General features: G+C 38.5%; 1 protein-coding gene across 7 annotated transcripts in view; it reads right to left on the bottom strand.

The window, feature by feature from the left end:
- Nucleotides 1-15,569, bottom strand: part of myo18aa (myosin XVIIIAa) — a 52,155-nt gene extending 36,586 nt beyond the window's left edge. For 2 of the 7 annotated variants that reach the window (XM_056271331.1, XM_056271332.1), the window contains exon 1: nucleotides 1,502-2,353. In XM_056271331.1, coding sequence (XP_056127306.1) covers nucleotides 1,502-2,338 — 837 coding nt within the window. In that variant the 5' untranslated portion in view covers nucleotides 2,339-2,353. Of the gene's footprint in view, nucleotides 1-909; nucleotides 988-1,501; nucleotides 2,354-6,350; nucleotides 6,478-14,499 lie in introns of those variants that run through there. The other 5 variants (XM_056271329.1, XM_056271328.1, XM_056271330.1 and 2 more) reach the window with 5 other exon arrangements.
- Nucleotides 15,570-18,340: the final 2,771 nt, after the last annotated feature.

The following is an 18,340-nucleotide window of genomic DNA, read 5'->3' as shown; positions in this document are numbered from 1 at the left end:
CCGTATAGATTACTTTTATGATGGATGGATGGGTTTTTTGGGGGGTTCAAAATCCAAGTTACCAATCACTCCCATTATAAAGCTTGGAAGAGCCAGGATATTTTTTAATATAACTCAGATTGTGTTTGGCTGAAAGAAGAAACTCATATACACCTAGGATGGCTTGAGGGTGAGTAAATTAAGGGATCATTTTCATTTTTTGGGTGAACTAACCCTTTAACAAAACACTTCAAGAAAAAAGAAGGAAGGAAGGAAGGAAGGAAGGAAGGAAGGAAGGAAGGAAGGAAGGAAGGAAGGAAGGAAGGAAGGAAGGAAGGAAGGAAGGAAGGAAGGAAGGAAGGAAGGAAGGAAGGAAGGAAGGAAGGAAGGAAGGAAGGAAGGAAGGAAGGAAGGAAGGAAGAAAGAAAGAAAGAAAGAAAGAAAGAAAGAAAGAAAGAAAGAAAGAAAGAAAGAAAGAAAGAAAGAAAGAAAGAAAGAAAGAAAGAAAGAAAGAAAGAAAGAAAGAAAGAAAGAAAGAAAGAAAGGAAGAATCTCTGGGGTGGGCATCACTGAAGAAGACCCCTACAGATGAAATCATATAGGATCAGTGAAGAGTCCGAGTGGCCCTGAGCAAGGTGATTATTATCAAACCACCTGTAATTTACATCTGCTTCAGATTAAATAAAATTATACTAACATTGAAACCTACAGACCTGCTCATACTAAATTCACTGCAAGACCAAGTCTGACACAATAGTGTAACTGTAAACAACTGTTAACAGCGGTCAAATCTGAATATCAGCAGTGAGACAAACAACAATGACATATCCACTTTCAACACACAACTCTCACTGCTGAACACCTTTGTATTACATAAACATCTTGGCAGTTGGAGGACACACACACACACACACACACACACACACACACCTGTTGGTTGGCGACGGTAGAAATCTGAGATGGAAGGTTTTCAGCAGGAGCTGCAGAAGTTTTTGACACTCCCTTCACCTTCACAGACACAGCACTAATCAGTGTCCTTGTATGCAAGCAGACGGTGTACAATCATGCCATAAAAGAGCAAGATGGGAACCACCGCAATCAGGAATTACAACTCTGCGACTGACATGATCCGCACCAATGCAATGTTAGTCTGATTATACAGCCAACAAAGTTCCTAATATTTCCATAGGATGTCTACCCATCAACTTGTTTTTAAAGCCAGTGGGGAGTTTAAAGAGATGGTGTGCTTTAGAAAAAAAGCACAAAAAGTTGCTTCCAGCTAACATTATTTGCCATGCTGAATTCTTGGCGACAGCTAATTTCAGAGTTATAGCTGCAATCCACTTCAGAGAGTTAAAGTGAGACAGCAGTCAAAGTCTTTACAGGAGGGTGAGAAAAAGCATTTGACATTAGATATGGCGAGATATTAGTTCTGCCGTGAGCCTCGAGGAGTTTCACACCATTGGCTTGCTGAGCAATTACATGCATTGCAAAATCATTCATAAACACATGCAATCTGTACCTCTGGCTTTCGCACAGCAGCAGTCCGTGGCACAGGAATAAAGCCTGCGGGGGGTGCTAATGGGTCAACTTTAGGCTTGGGGATAAATCCTGCCACCGGGGCAAACGGGTCTCGCTTTGGGATAGGAACAAATCCCACTGGAGGTGCCAGGGGATCAGGTTTGGGGATAGTTTTAATGGGAGGGTTTGATTTAGGAGCCGGAATGAATCCCGTCGGTGGTGCCAGAGGATCAGGTTTGGGTGTATGTTGAGTGGAAGGATTTGGTTTAGGAGCTGGGACGAAACCAGCAGGTGGAGCCAATGGGTTGGGTTTGGCAGCTGGAATAAATCCAGCAAGAAGGGTAAGAGGATTCGACTTAGAAGGTAAAAAGCCAACAGGAGGGGCAAGAGGGTCAGCTTTAGGAGCTGTACTGGTTGCAGGGGCGGATGTTTGGGGTTCCTCTGAGGGCGTCTCACTTTCCCCAATCCTTTCTTTGCCTTCCTCCTGGTTTTGTTTCCGTTCGGCAGCTCTCGAGCGGGAGCGATGCTCTTTCGTCCTTGCACGGCCCATTAGGCTGGTCAACCCAAAGGAGAGGGCATCTCCATCCCCTGAGCTGCCGGCTTGCTGGGGACGGCTTGTTTTGGGAACAGAAGTGGCTGATTCCTCTGATCCACCTTTGTGCGCCAGGTTCACTCCTCTCCTTGCCGACGTGTTCGACTCCACGCAGCCATGACGTCCATTTATGGAGCCACTGCTTCTCTGGTCTACAATCAGTGGCCGCTCTGGATTCCCCGCTGTTGACGGTTCACCTCCGTGTCGCTCAGCTGGGCCACTTACCGCTGTCTGAGACTGACTCATGCTGTTCTCACTGTCCGACTGTTCACACAACCCAAAACACACATGTACAGGTCACCACAAAGTAAACACCAGTGAAATAACCCGCTAGCAGCAAGAATTAAAGTTAAAAGTTCACATCCCTTGTATCCAACAAACAGTACTATTTCGAAGTTTACAATAGCTTCGGTAAAATTCAACAAGCTACAACCTTTTGGAGTTTCCTGAATTTGCCAACAAATGGGTGCTGTTCTGAATATCAGAGGGACATTATGCTCTCCAGCCCAGAAGCAAGAAGTACTGAAAGTTAATCTGAAACACACTTTGATTTGCTCTCTTCCACATGGTCAGGCACTTTGCAGTTGTTTTCTCAGCCCAGTGAGGCAGGTTACCAGACAAACCCTGTAATCAAGCTCACTGCAGTGTAACGCTGGCTTACAGCCCTAAAACACAACTCTACAGGATCAACCGTACAGCCTTTTTGTAGTCTCTTTTGCACACTATGCACAATTCAGAACCGGTGTATTGCAGAGACCTCACACAATAAAATGACAGTTTAAAGTGCACTTTTAGTTATAAGATACTAGTAATGAGCTCTTATGTGGAGACAGACCTTCATGTCTATCCTGAAGGTGATGGTGCTGGTGCTCTTCCAGCTGTGCACCTCCATGATGACTTGCAAACCTCTCACACATTTGGTTCAGACACACACATCCTCAGCTCAGCATCCTTCTCATGCTCCTTCCCTCTCTTTCTCCCTCCAGCTGCCCCTCCCACTACAACAGTGATTGGAGGACAAAAAGGGCAGGGTGTGATGTCAGCAAACTCCGCCCACTGGAGCACAGTAGCAGTACAGTTCCAATCAAACATCCACATACAATCACTCTCGCCTCAAACTGCAATAATTATCTCCTGATTCTATTCACATTTGAGCATCAGAAACAGATGAATTGCTTTAATACGGTAATTATAGACAAAGTGTAAGCCTGGAAGCCAACAGCTGTCCTAAAGGAAAAAGACCACCATTTTTTAAACAAACCCTATCTTTAGCACCTCCTGATGATATATGTGAAGTAAACACACAGAATGTGTTTTAGAGTGAACCACAGCCACAATAACAAATGCAAAGTGCTGGGAGATGTGATCTCGTCTGATCTCAGAACAGACACCCATGTGAAATCCGAGTTATGCAGTAATACGACGCTGCTCAAACACTTACTTTTACACCTGGGACATTTTCATCTTTCACCTGAAGGGAGGCAGATGGAGACAGTATTAAAGATCAGGCCCTCTGACCTGAGACATTGTGCTTGATGTCTTATGTGACCTCTGACCCTGCTTTCTCTCTATTCTCCCGTTCTACAGTTTAGGCAATGGGGATTCTCATAGAGGCGGAAATGAGGTCAGACAGTTCATTATCCCTCTGTAAGAATAAATTCGAATGCCCGTCTTTACTTTACTAAAGGATGGTACAGCTAAATGATCACATACGTGCACCTAACTAGAAAGTCACTGAATGTCGACAAAGAAGAAATCTTAAAGGTACAATGTATAATTCCTTTTCCACTAGTACTTAACTGAAAAATACATTTTGTGGCGGCCTTCGACGTTTACTAAGATCCCTTTTAAGTATTTCAAATAAATTGCTTATTTTTAGCATTTTGTAATTATTATTGTAATATAACGCAGACTGACATAAGACAAGATAAAACATGGTGATGGGGGGAAAAATTGAGATTGAGCAAAAATGTTTAGATTTTCTTTTTTTTTTAGCAAATGCAAAGTTTCTTGCGGTAACACAAACATTTTGCCAGGGAATGTAAAAGCACTGAAATATAGTTTTTCCTCCCATTTTATAGTTTTTGCAGTCCCATTTAGGGGCTCTGTAAAATATTGACCAAACAGTCATATATCTTGCTCTGTAGAAAAAATCGTCTAAACTGTATCTTCTTAACTAATTCTATTTCACCTGTCCTGACTGAGCGGGCAATAAATTAACAAATTAAGAATTAACAAACAGCATAAAACTGTACTTCCCTTTTTCTCCCAAAATGAGAAACGAGATGAGAAGGCCATGGAGAAACAGACAGAGGAGAGGAGAGGAAAGGAAAGGGGAGGAAAGAAAGGCTTTTTTGGCGAGAGGCAGAATACAGGATCGGGAAAATGCAGGCAGTCTTCTCGGTTGAAGTTTTTTGGGGTACTAGGACCCTGCGGTGAATGGGTAGAATGAACAGCTACAAGGGAAGAAAAAAGGATGAAAATCAAATCTGTTAGATGGAGCGAAAGGAAAAGAAAAAGCATCATTTAGGTTTACAGCATGACACTCGCTTAGTCAAACAACAAGGCTAGAGATCAATGATGCAGCTTTCTGAAACTGCACCTAAAAATGAAAATTCTGTCATTGTTTACTCATTCTCATAATGTTCAAAACTTATTGGGCTTTTGCATGCTTTTTTTAAAATAATATCTTAGTCACTCCTTTTAATATAATGAATGTGAATGACAACTGGGGCTGTCAATCTCAAAAATGACAAACGCCTCATATCTGGACTCAATCATATGACTCATGCTATATTCCAAGCCTTCTAAAAAATTTAAATTTAAGTTGTTATTTAGAGAATGAGGGTGAGTAAAATATGACAGATGGACAAACTAAGATCTAAATAAAGAATAAAGCATCAAGCTTCTCATGGATATAAAAAAGCGCATTTGTAATGCAAAAACAACCGGTCTGAAAGTGAAAGTGCAGTTTAAGGCAACAGAGATTTCATGACACACGGTCACTATAAATAGAGCACATGTGAAGAAGCCACGATGTGAAGTGACCAGCACACACACACACACACACGGCTGTCCCACAGGCTTTAAATCCTGATTTTTATACCTGTCAAACACAAAGCAGACACATCGGATTCCCTCTGTTATGTTAACCAGTTAGGCAGGTAGGCATCCATGGGCAGACGTCTTGAGTAGAGGTCAACGTGGGACAGGACATTACGACATAGATGTTGAGCTGGAGTTCGGGCTCGGGAGGGGGGATAGCAGCTGTTGCAGGACACAGAGGATATTAATAACCATGAAGACCCCAGTACCCCCTGACCCCCCACACACACACATAAACACACACATAACAAACTTGATTCAAACAGCTTAACTGTCCTTTCAGAAAATCCAGCCAAACTCAATTCACAAACTTCCTCAAGAGACAACTCTGTTGATGAATGTTTAAATCCCACCACAAGGGGGCAACAACATGTGACTAAACAAAATGCTGCTGTTCCTCACATATCCACCAGAGGGCGACGTTGTGCACACTTCTTGATGAGTTCATTTTTGTTAGCCTGACTTAATTAGAGTTACACACAAGGCTTAAGCCTAGTCCCAGACTGAAATGCATGTTTGAGCTGTTTTAACTGAAACCAATATGCACTGACATCTTAAAATGGCCTAATTATGGCTTAATCGAAGCCCTGTCTGTGAAACAGTGCCTTAGCGTTTTAAATAACCTTCATCCTACACTGACTGTCCCACTATCTAGAGACCAGAATGTCACTATTGAGCTCTTTTGACTTAAGCCTTAAATGCAACCACCCAAAATACCCCAGAAAAAAAACATAGTAACATGCTAAGAAACACTCTGAGTACTTCAGAACATTCTAGCAACCACTTCAAACACCCTAGCATTGCGGTAATGACTAGTTTTGCTTCAGAAAATGTGCATATCTATTTTCAGAAACAAATAGCAAGCTTAACTGATTCACTGTGATTCAAAAGTCTTCACCTCAAAAGTAAACAGTAAAAGTTATTGTTCATTCTGGTAAAACTTATCAGATTAACTTCATAGAGCTGCAATGAGCCTCTGTGATTGGCCAAGGTTGGGAACAGGGTGATTTCTGATTGGATGTGCTGCCTGCAACTAAACTAATCAATTTAAAACAGATTCTGATTAAATGATTCTGCGTCAACATGCATTAATGTTCACAGAAGAAATAACACAATATTATTGTGACTAACTACCACACCGCTACAAACCCACCATGAGGCCTTTTATTCTAGTGGGGTTGTAGACCAGTCCTGGCCTGTCATATTGTATCATATCAGCACTCCCAAACAGGACACAAACAGGCTGGAGTTGTCTATGGAGGACGCGGTGGGCTCCTTAATCTGATTAGCTCCCCGGCGCAGATGGATTCCTTGTCTCTGTGTGGTCTTTCTACAAAATTCTCATGGATCAGTGAATTTCTTCATCTTATCAGCTGTTTTCACTGAAAGCAACTCTTCTGCATTCAGGACTTCAATGCTTTAAATGGACACAATGAAAGACTGATGTTAACTTTATCCAACATTCTTTCATTTCTTAACTATAGCAAATGAAGAGTAGGCATAAACAGGGAGCAGGACTAAATGGCATCACACATACACTAACACACACACATCAAAACTTACATTATTGTTATGATGAATGCGGAGTTTAGGAGGGTCTCCAAACAAGAACACAATGTCACATGGTGGGAGGTCTAAAGACTTTTTAAGCCCCACCTAGAAGCCTATTCGTTGCTATGGTTAGAAAACGTAGCACCTCCTTCCTTCAAAGCCTGGTTATTCTTAGCTCTTCTTGCTAATCCTATGTTTGTTAATACCAAGTGCTAATCGAGCAGAAAACTGTGCATTTCATCTGCTTTTAAATACATATAAGCTCTATTTTTATATATAATATATAGGCTATACATAAATGATTTGATTAAATCTAGGATTAAAGCATAGCTAGCATAGAAAAGATTAGCATAGCATAATTTGATCTCTGAGGTGAATCCAAGCCATCTTAGTAAAAGAAGATGACATACTGTATTTACAATGTTAAGTCATATCATTCAGTTGCCATTGATGTCTTTCTACAAATTTCTAGTGTACAAATAAAAACTGGGAAACACAGGTTAACTATACAAGAGGAGGTGAAGACATTCTTCTACGGGCCAAACTACAGGCTGGTTTAAACACCTTCTCCACAAACTCATAACATATTACAAAGATGCAAAAAAACCCAGATGTTTCTCTCATTCAGAAACATCCAGAGGGCACGAGCCCTGCGGACAGAAAACAGCAGCATGTCTGGTCTTGCTGTTTCTCTCTGCATAGTGATTTCCATAATGTTTATGCTATGGGAAAAGGGCCTATATGATGTAAGAATACAAGTGTCATGCTCAACGTAAACAAAACCTTAAGGAAATGATACAATTAAACCACAATAATTATGGATGGATTCAATTCTGTGAATAAAATTAAACATTCCCAAACCTGTTTGTCAAATTAGATTTTTTGTGTAAAAAACACACACAATTTTCACCTTTATGAAAACTAAAGCTACACAACCAAATCGAATTGCATATGTTATGATGACACCAAAAGGCATTCAAAATGCATTTCACTTCCATAAAGCATTAAAGTCACCACAAACTGTATTATTATTATTTTATAGACTATTATTTTTCTTTGCTAAAAATCATGTACACAAGTAGTTCAAATAATTTCCTCTCCCTCTTGCAGCAACATCTCTTCTTTGATGACGTGTTTACTGGTGCAAGGGCGGGACAACCTGTCATGAGATCATAGAAATAATCCGATAATCCAATCAATTCCCAGTGGACAAAATCAAGTCCCGCCCAACATTTTTTCTTGTTAGAGAAGCCGTTTCACTTGGATATATGACACAGTGGAGAAGAAAAGACTATCCGCAACTTCCGTGTCATGCCGACTTTAAGAAAGTAAAAAGGTCATTGTTTTGATTCTATGCATTGTGCCGTATTCCGAGGGTGTGAATAACCGGCAGGTGACTAACTGGCTGCTCCCATTAACCAATTCACATTTAACGGACTGGTAAACTGGCAGAGCTGGGATCATCCTTGTGCCAACATGCTCACAGTTAGAGCTTGAATACTGGACAGCTTCACACAATCCTACTGCCAAATACCAGTGCAAATAAGCCCAAAAACCACAGCTGGTCGTCACATTGACCCAGCCGTCCAAACCAGGATAATTATCAGCCTGAATAAAGCCACTTCCTGGACCCCTGTGGAGGGCCAAGTCAGTCCAATGACCAGCGTCAATATCAAGGCCCTCTCAATCTCACGACAGCACTGGGGCGACACTGACAGCTGGAGAAAGACTTCTGGGTCATCGGCCAGGAAACAAAGTGGAGACATAAAGAGAGATTTGACAGAGAGGACGGAGGGACAGCAGACACTGATGACAGACGAAAGACACTTCCTGTATTCAGTGCCTGATGATGCGCAGCCAACTTATTCTATTACATAATCTAATCTGATACTAGTTAATGAAGCCATTCACGGACAGATTGTTTCAGAGCAGTCAGAGGACATTAATAGTCCACAGGCTGTTGAACCCTATCAGAGCAGACGAAAAAAGAGAGCCATTGAGCCCAAAAATAAATAAATAAATAAAAAACAGGACAGTGTTGCCAAAACTGAACTCCAAACATTGACTGACAAAGCCATGCAGATAATTAACTGTCAGACCGATCGACTGTTGGTTCCTTATTAATGCACAATTTTAAAATAAAATGATATGCTGATTTGGTGCTCAAGAAACATTTTTTTAATAAATATCAATGTTGAAAAAGTTTTTGCTGCTTAATATTTTTGTGGAAACCGTGATACTTTTTTTTTTCAGGATTCTTCGATGAATAGAAATTTTCAAAAGAACAGCATTAGTTTGAAATATAAATCTTTTATAACATTGTAAATGTCTTTACTGTCACTTTTGATTATTTCATTATTTCCTTACTGAATAAAATGATTAATTTCCTGATTTCTTACTGACCCCAAGTTTTGGAATTGTAGTGTATTTCATCATTTAAAAATTTTGACCATAAAATACATAATAGTACTTAAAAATGAAATAAAAATGTGTAGCTACTAGTGCATTTCTGTAACAAAAATGTTAACCAGCATAAATATAAATGAAAACCTTTAACACTTTAAGACTACGTGTAAATGTAAATCAGCTTAGCTATGATTGGCTAACCTTTGTGTATCAGCACAGTTCATCAGGGCAGGTCAAGATATACTGATACTGAATAGGTGTCGATATATAAAGCGTGGGTGGCTTTAGGTTAGCGAACGTCTACATTGTACATCTAACTCTTTTACTTCAAAAGAGCAAGGGAAAACTTTGCCTTTATATGCATTTTTGAAGCATGCTTATGTAGTAACTCTCAGTCAAAAAAGCCCTGAAAGCATTTGTGTGTTCAGATTTCTCAACAGCAGTCACACACAAAAGGTTAAGAAGAGCACGTTGATTCATTCATTCATTCATTCATTTAGATGCCAATCCTTCAGTTAAGAGGACCGGAGAGGGTGTGAGGTGACAGTGTGTCTTTAAGTGTGTTGTTCCTCTCAGTACAGTAATGCAGCCAAAACCTGTCTATCTGGTAAACTATCAGCACAAACAATCAAACCTGTCAAAAAAAATGACAAGGGCTTCCTGTCACATTCACAGACACTATGATTGAACAAATGCCAAACATTTCTATTGGCAAAAACAAGCCACACATGCTGCATGACATAAGAGTATCTGCCTTCCCTGAGCATTTCAGTTATGGAGGGAATTGACTACCGATAGTCAGTGTTCATATTGTTATCTCCAGTGTTGACGGTAACATATACAAATAATCAGATGACTTTTTTTTCCAAGTAACAAGTAAAATAACACACTGCTTTTAAATTTACAACAAAATATCTGAGTTGCTTTTTCAAATAAGTAATGCAATACTTCATTGACTAAATGCCTCTTTTGCCCCCATGTTGAGAGAAACCGGGTGTAAGTGCAGAGGTGTTGTGTGTGCTGTGTTAACATGCTGGTTATTGTTTTAGACTATCAGAATTGTATGCAAACCTGCAATAACTAAACTTGTCAAATAATACAAATGTACTAAGCATTTCATCTCAATTTATTAACCAATGTCTTTGCTGCTGACTTTCAATGATCCAATTCAACCATACTAATAAGCCTAAATGACTTTAGATAAACATCACATTTGTGTTTCATTTTTTGTTTTTATTGCTGAAGGAAGAGTGTTGAACCAAAGCCACTTTAAGGCAAGCCTCGAAAGTTAGCAAACAATAGTGTAACGCTACGATACAAAGGGAAGGAGACAAGAGGCCAATGTCAATGGAGGAGAGGCTTCACTATGTTGAGTAAACTGCTTTTGTGGGAAAACAGCTTAACATTTAATAAATCTACTGCCTATTGGCTAATCTTAAACATGTTTGCTCTTAAAATTTTGTTTTGGATTGATCTATTTATAGATTTTACACTGGAAAAAAAATGCTGTTTTATAAGAGAAGTCAGATACAATTGCGCAACAGGTAGGATTCAGTTTACATTCAGTTTCTCATTCATTTCTATTGTATCCGCCAACAGTGATTGACTCTCGCACAACTCTGAATGAAATTTAATGCTCTGGTTGAACTTTCTTCTCCCGTATCCTATATCTTCTGCCATCCAGAATAGCAGCAGAGCTGAAAGGTTTGTTTGAGCTGTGCCCTCTACTGTACAGGTGAGAAAAAGTAATGCAAAAGACACTTAAACGCATTACTTTCCATAAAAAGTAACCAGGTAGGCTAACACAATTAGTTGAAAGTTAAAAATAAGATGAAACACAAAAAGAAAACTAAAAGTTATGAATATTGCCTCGGAAACTAATTGAAATTAATAAGTTTAAGTTAAAGTATAAATTACTAATGCTAAAATTAAAATAAATTAAAGCCAATAAGAAATATAAAGATAATAATAAAAAATGTGTATATATAATATAATAAAAATAGACATAAATTTACTAAAATGAAAACTAAATATAAAAATGGAAAACTAATTCAAAATATTAATAAATACTATAATAGTAAATAATACTAAAATAACACTGCTGATAGTGTTGTTTATTTGCATCCAATTCATTTTAGCATCCAGTTCAAATGAAATGTATATCATATGAATGGGAAAAAAATAGTTTTAATTTTTTTTTTTTGCTTTTGAATAAGGTCAAATTAGTTGCACCAGGCAAATAGAGATCATTTTAGTTCATTAATTCTACAGATCCTAATTTGCATTGAAAGGAGTGTTTGCAATGTGAAGAATGAGTGGCTATGCAGCAGCGCCATTTAGCACCTGGTTAAACTGGATACTGAAATACTGAAAAACACTGTAACATATTTTTCATCAATAGATGCAACAAGCAACACATTTCAACACAGAGCTCTCCACAGTGGCATAGTCTAGATTTTTGTATCACAATCTTTATATAGAATAATCGCTTCTAGGCCAATCCCAAATGTGTCATATCTTTTTCTGTACTTGGCTTAAAGTGGGCCAGTAAAAACCCCAGTGGGACTCCTGGGTGAGACTGGCCACTTCATCACAAAGGGTGCACTTCATTACAGCAGATAACCTGATAAGGTCTGATAACATAATTTGAGACGGCTTGCTTGAGGATAAACATTTTGTATCATTAAATCGAGTATTATGAGTTATTGGTATTTGGTAGCAGGAATTAGGAGAAAACTTGGTCAAGATAACTTGAATGCCCCAGATTCTCAGCCTCTCCTCTGACTGATGCGCTCCGATTTTTCAGTGTTGTCGGGGCAAATTTGCCCAGAGGCATCTAGACTGCATAAATGTATATGCATGTAGACAACTAGACCCAAGGATATCAACAAGTGATTTTAAAGAGGACCCATGAAGATACTTCACATTAACATATACAATGTTAATTAAAGTTATTCTAAAGGTTTACCCCCAAAACTTTTTTTTTCTTTTTCACTGGGTTGGCTATAACATTTTTCTAATGGTCTGGCATACTTGTTGGTGGTGTTCTAAAATAACACATTTAGACTTTGACACTGAGATTTTTCTGGTTATCCATTAGCAGAAAGCATATAAAGGGCTGAGTTCTCTCCACACACACTCCTATTCAAACAGAACAACAGGTTTAGCAGGAGTGATCGCTGACTCATGTCATCCACGCCACACTCATTTGATTAGCTTGACCAAAACGTTCTCTTTAAACACACCTGTCTCTTCCTATTTTCGCACCATTAGATGAAATGCTGTTTGTGTGAAGAGCTGCTCTGTAGGATCAGGCCAGATGCTCTTAGCTGCACCAGGATAAACCTCTTACGGTTCAAAAGGCCAAACGTTACAGTGTAGAAACACAATATTTTATATTTTAACCTCCCCCACATTATTCTACATCACGAATAAATCACTCAATGCACTTTAATCTCTTCACTGAGCTCTGGTTTCTGTGCTGAGCTAGATCAAATTTTGGACGTCAGCCTAAACTAAGGCCTATTTGTTTTTGACCATTTTTTTCTCAATTTGTTAAGATGAATTTGATACAGTCACATTGGTAATAACGGTGTTAAAACATATTTCGTGGTTATATTTCATTCCAAAAAATTAATAAATAAATAATCTTTTTTTTTTAAATCATTTAAATTTGAACTTTTATAAATAATTATTTTAAATTAATGTTATTTAAAAAAAGTATTAAAAAAGTATTTTTACACAACATATATATATATAAATATTTTTTTCTTTTGCTTTTGATATTAAATGTCCCAGATTTTCTGTGACATTCAACCTAATAGAATAAGTTGAAAATGATGCAATCATTAGTCATAATAACTCAACTCCATAATAGATTAGTTTATCAAAACGGATAAGATATCTAAAAAAGGCCTTACTCTTAAATATATATAAGGGCTTTATTTCTGTAGTGAATGGAAATGTGTAGAAAATAAGTTAAACAAAACTGTGAGGAAGAAAAATATCGTATACATATATGATTATAAATATATATGCTATATTAAAACAGCTGAATGCAGTCTACATTACTTAAGGGTTTGGTCTTTTTGTGCTTAAATATCAAGCATGTAATAATTGGGGAAATGTAACCATCATTGTGACTTCCTACGTGACTTAATTTGCATGTGACATTCATTGTCGGAGACAATGGCAGCTGATGTTTTGAAATATCTGAGGAATCACGATGACAGACAATTAAGAGAAAACAATCGCTGCTGACATCACTTCTGCTTTGACCCGGAGCACCTGACCTTAACCGAAATATTCACTTTATGTGTTTTCCTCTCTGTTATCAAAAGACCCATCAATGCTTTACGACATAAGACTGAAGTATATAGGGGCCAACAGAGTCGCCCACATTCTGAAACGGGGCCGTTCTCTCAGCTGTGCCAGGATACAGCGATGAAAACGTGTCAGAAAGCAACTGGGGAATACAGCAAAGCCAAGAGAGCAGACAAAGCTGCTGCAAACAGTTGAAACAAAGATCTTTACCATTCCAGAAGATAAGATGAGATCTACCGGAATATTGTCTAATCCATTTCTACATTTATGCATTTGGCAGATTGCATTAAGGTATGCTCTTTATCAGATCATGCATTCTCTGTGAACAGAATCCATGACCTTGGCGTTGTTCTTGTCATGCTATACTGTTTGAGCTACAGGAATGCTTTTTAAAGTAGGGGAAAATCACACAAAATTCAGACGTCAGAGGCTTGTGTGCTATTCGATGCACTCAGATGGAACTCTACACAAATCCAGATCATTATGGGTAAGACAAAACACCATTAGACAGGTTATTAAACCCCCCCGAGCTGTCTCACTGAAACTGTTAACATCATCACCAGCTCTTTGCACAACGGTCTTTTCAGACGTCACCAGAAACACTCATATTGCTCTGAGTTCACAGAATACCTCAAGGCTGTAACTGATCTTCCATCTGAAAATGTGCTGAAACAGTATGTACCTTCAAACGGTATCGGTTTTCCTGAGAAACGGCAAACACATAGCATCCAAATTGCACTTTTAGCTAAAAAACACTTTATTTATCAGACTATACTGACACAATTTCATTGAGTTTTATTGGCCTAAGTGGATAGTGGGGAGACAACAGAAAATGATGTGAAGAAGAAGCACATAATGCAAACCAGACTTAAACCCATGCCTTCCACATTGACTCCATGGCTCAATGTGTTAATGTCCTCATTGTGTGATTTCACACATCACCACTATTCCACATAAGCTACATTCTACATATTATTCTACATAGTTACTTGCTATTCTACATAGTTACTTGCGTAACTCACCTCATGGTACGGGCCTCTGGTGTTCCTCAACCAGCAGCGGCTCAGCTCACTCAGTTCCACGATGGGCTGCACCTTCAGACGCACCGTGTCTCCAGACTGCTTGATCATCTCCACGATCTCATCCCTGTTTTTACTTTCCACGTTCCTCCCATTGATCTCTACCAGACGGTCACCTGGCACCAGCCCCAAAGTCAGGTCCTTATTCCCAGCGCCGGGCTCCGCAAAGTGGACCACCTTTCGGTAGGGCGACCCATCGGGCTGCTGATCCACCATGGTGATACGGCGAAGGGAAAAGCCGAAATCGCCAGTGTTGCGGCGCTGAAGTTCCAATTCCCTTGGTGCAGGAACCTGAGCAGGCGCCAAAGCAGGCAAGCGCAAGTCTGCAGGGAATGTTCGGTCCACTATCTCTGGGACCTGGACATTCTTTACAGGGCTGGTTTGGTGGGGCATATGTAGAGCTGATGGATTGAATACCTTGACCTCTACCTGAGGTGAGGGAAGGGTGGAGTTCTGGCCTGATGGTGCGGTTGACCCTGAGGGGCTTTCCTCTTTGCTCTTCTGTGAGAAAGAAAACCGCTCTAAGACTTGTTCTACCGGAGAGTTCTGCTTCTGTTCTACCTGGGAGTTCTGCTTCGTCATGGAGTCAAACTTGGCCACCTGTTCTTTGACAGAATTCCGGCGGACATCTTGCTCCACCTTAATGTCATCGCTTGAGCTTGTGGGCGTTACGGTACCCTGAGTGTAGAGTTTCCTGAGGTCCGCATCCGTCAGGCTGAGCTCTGTGTTTCGGACCACTTTGATGGGAATGGGGCTGGAAATCTCCAGCTTCCCTTTCGACTCCCGTTTAGAGCTGCTCCGATGAAGATTAAAGAAACCTCTCCTCACGCTCATTTCCTCTAGACTCTTCAGCTCGGCTGAAGACATTCGCTCTTTTTTCTCCTTCTTTTCCTTTTTCTCCTTTTTTGATCCATCCTTCTCCTTGTCTTTATCTTTCTTGATCAAGTGGAACATGGTTGGGCCTAAATGTAGGATCTACCAGATGTTGTTCTCTTCACACCATAGAGATCAATAATAGCGTTCAGTCATGACCAGCAGCAGTTCCACAGCACCAAGGCCACCTCAGAAACAGGTGAAGCTCTCCTCTAAAACAACAGATTGACAAACACAAGACATTTTTAAGGCTTCCTTCCTTTTGCAGTAGCCTGTAGTAGTAGTTTGTGACTGTAGTAGTTTAAAAGGCACATTAAACGTTTTAAAATCTTTAAATAATAATAAAAAAATAATAGATGTTGTTGTTATTATTAATAATAATAATAAATATATATATAGTAGGCCTATCTCAGAAAAGTGAGTACACCCCTCATATATATATAAGTATGATATTGTGACAAGACAGCAACAATGTTCATGTCAGTCATTTCAGTAATTCATGGGTTAACCCAGCTAAATAACCCACATTATTTATTAATCAAGAGTAAAAAAGTGGACATGTGACGAAAGACCACTGTGTGACGTCACCCACTCTCATTGGCTGTTCTTACCTTTCCTGACAGGTACAAAAAACTCGGCTAGAGAGTCGTATAGCTTTTAATCATCGACAACAGTTATATCACTGTTTATACAATTTTATACATTTAATAAAACAATGACATAAACGTGATATAAAACACGGAACCATAAATTCGTGATGATCTTAAATCGATCCGTTTTCCCGATTATCCAAACAAAACGAGTAGAATTGAACCACTTCCTGAAACTCCTCATTTCATCTCCCCCTCAACCCTTCCTCTTTGAATTAAATTAAACTCTATTTTGGAATCTCAAAACTATTTAACACATTATTTATGATACGAAATCACTTGACCTCGCCAGCAGAATCGTGTCTATCATGTAATGATGAATTCGGCTCTATAAATAAACTACCGGCAGAAACTCTCATTGATTCAGCTCTGAAAGTAATATGATAATATGTGACTTTAATATATTGCCCCTTGGCCTTGATGCAGTATATACTCACACCTGCATTTATATAATTTCTTTGATCTTGTATAAAGTGAAACCCATTATATGGCTTTAAGGTGAATGTTTTGGTTCGCGTAATTCGCTTCACTAAGCCTCTTTATTCCGCATAAAAGCAAACAGACAGTCTGTTCACCTGTACAGTAAACTAAAGACAAACACCGCTAAAGATAAACATACTTACCGCTGAAACAGTGATGAAATAGTCTGGCGATCCCCGGTGCGCACTGAACTGCTGCACCGGTCCTGTGGAAACAGTGTTGGACTGTCAGTGGGACGCGCGCACCATCTGAGCGCGCTCCCGGCTCATTGAGCCCTGCTGGATATGATCCCTTCAAGAAGATTTGAACAAATCAATGGATCCCCTTCTGCAAGAGACTTTTAGCTTGAGAGATACTTAGAATAATTTAAAAGTTAAATTTGTCTGATGTACACAGCATAGCACCTTAAAAATGCAACGAAATAAATAAAAATTAAACAAATAGTAGATAGAAAGATTAAGATAATAATTTGTATTATTTTAATTTGATTATTTGAATACGATTTTATTAATATGTCGTAAATCAAGTATCCTAAAAAGAATAATAAAAAGTATAAATAGGCCTAAAAGAGTAGAGTGCACTATTCATATTGTATACAAATACTGTATATAATATGATATTACATATATATACACAAAAATTATCATTATTTTATATATATATAGGCCTACATTATATATATTCTATAAATTCATGTAAAGGACATGATTGTTTTGAAAAGACAATAATTTGTATTAAATATATTTAAAATGTTATTCCTATATATATATATATTATAAAGAATAATTAAAAACATTTATATACATTTAATACAAATGATTGTCTTTTCAAATCAATCATGTCCTTTATGAATTTATGTAGAAAAAAAATTACATTGCACTATTGATAGTGATGGTGATTCAAACTCGTTTGCATGGCCATAGCGCCCTCCTATGGACCAACTCTCTCACAGCATTAATCCCTCCTGCATGTTTTTATGATTCTCCTGTTACGCAATAATCTACAAAATCTCCATCTGTTGCACATTTGTGATGATTTTATATTAAATTCATATTAATACAACGTCTCTTGTTCTGGTCTTGGAGCCTGAATACATAAAGCACAAAGCTTTAGTGGGTTTAGTGGCATAAATACAATAAAAAAAAGTAAATAAAAAAACATAGTGGGTCCATGTAGGGACATTTCACCCAAAAATTACAGTTTTGTCATCATAATCACCCTCAAGTTGTTCCAAACCTGTATGACTTTCTTTCTTCTGTTGAACTCAAACGAATATATTTTGAAGAACGGCACCCACTGACTCCCATAGTAAAAAAAAATTTTCTACTATGTAAGTCAATGGGTCCAGTTAACTGTTTGGTTACTGACATTCTTCAAAATATCTTCCTTTGTGTTCAGCAGAAGAAGAAATTCATATGGGTTTGAAACAACTTGAGGGTGAGTATATGATGACAGAATTTTCATTTTGAAGTGAAATATCCCTTTAAAATAGGTTTAACCATTAAACCATATCCAAAAGATAGATTTTCACTGATAGAAAAGCCAAAAGAGTGATGAAAAGAGTTATTCACAGACACAAGAGAGTTATTCACAGACAAACACACATACACCTGGAGAGAGTCTGGCATCGCATCAGTAATATATGTATATATATATATATATATATAATATAATGTAAGTCTTACGTGATGATTATATCATAATTATAGCCACCAGGCTGGGTTTACAACTAGAGTTTTTTTTTTAAATGTGTGTAATTCAGCTTTGCCCGTTTCTTCACA

This window comes from Rhinichthys klamathensis, unplaced genomic scaffold, assembly GCF_029890125.1.
Source record: "Rhinichthys klamathensis goyatoka isolate OS25496 unplaced genomic scaffold, OSU_Roscu_1.1 h1tg000314l_1, whole genome shotgun sequence".
Lineage (NCBI taxonomy): Eukaryota > Metazoa > Chordata > Actinopteri > Cypriniformes > Leuciscidae > Rhinichthys > Rhinichthys klamathensis.
Note: the sequence above shows the minus strand (reverse complement) of the source record. Positions and strands in the feature narration are given on the sequence as shown.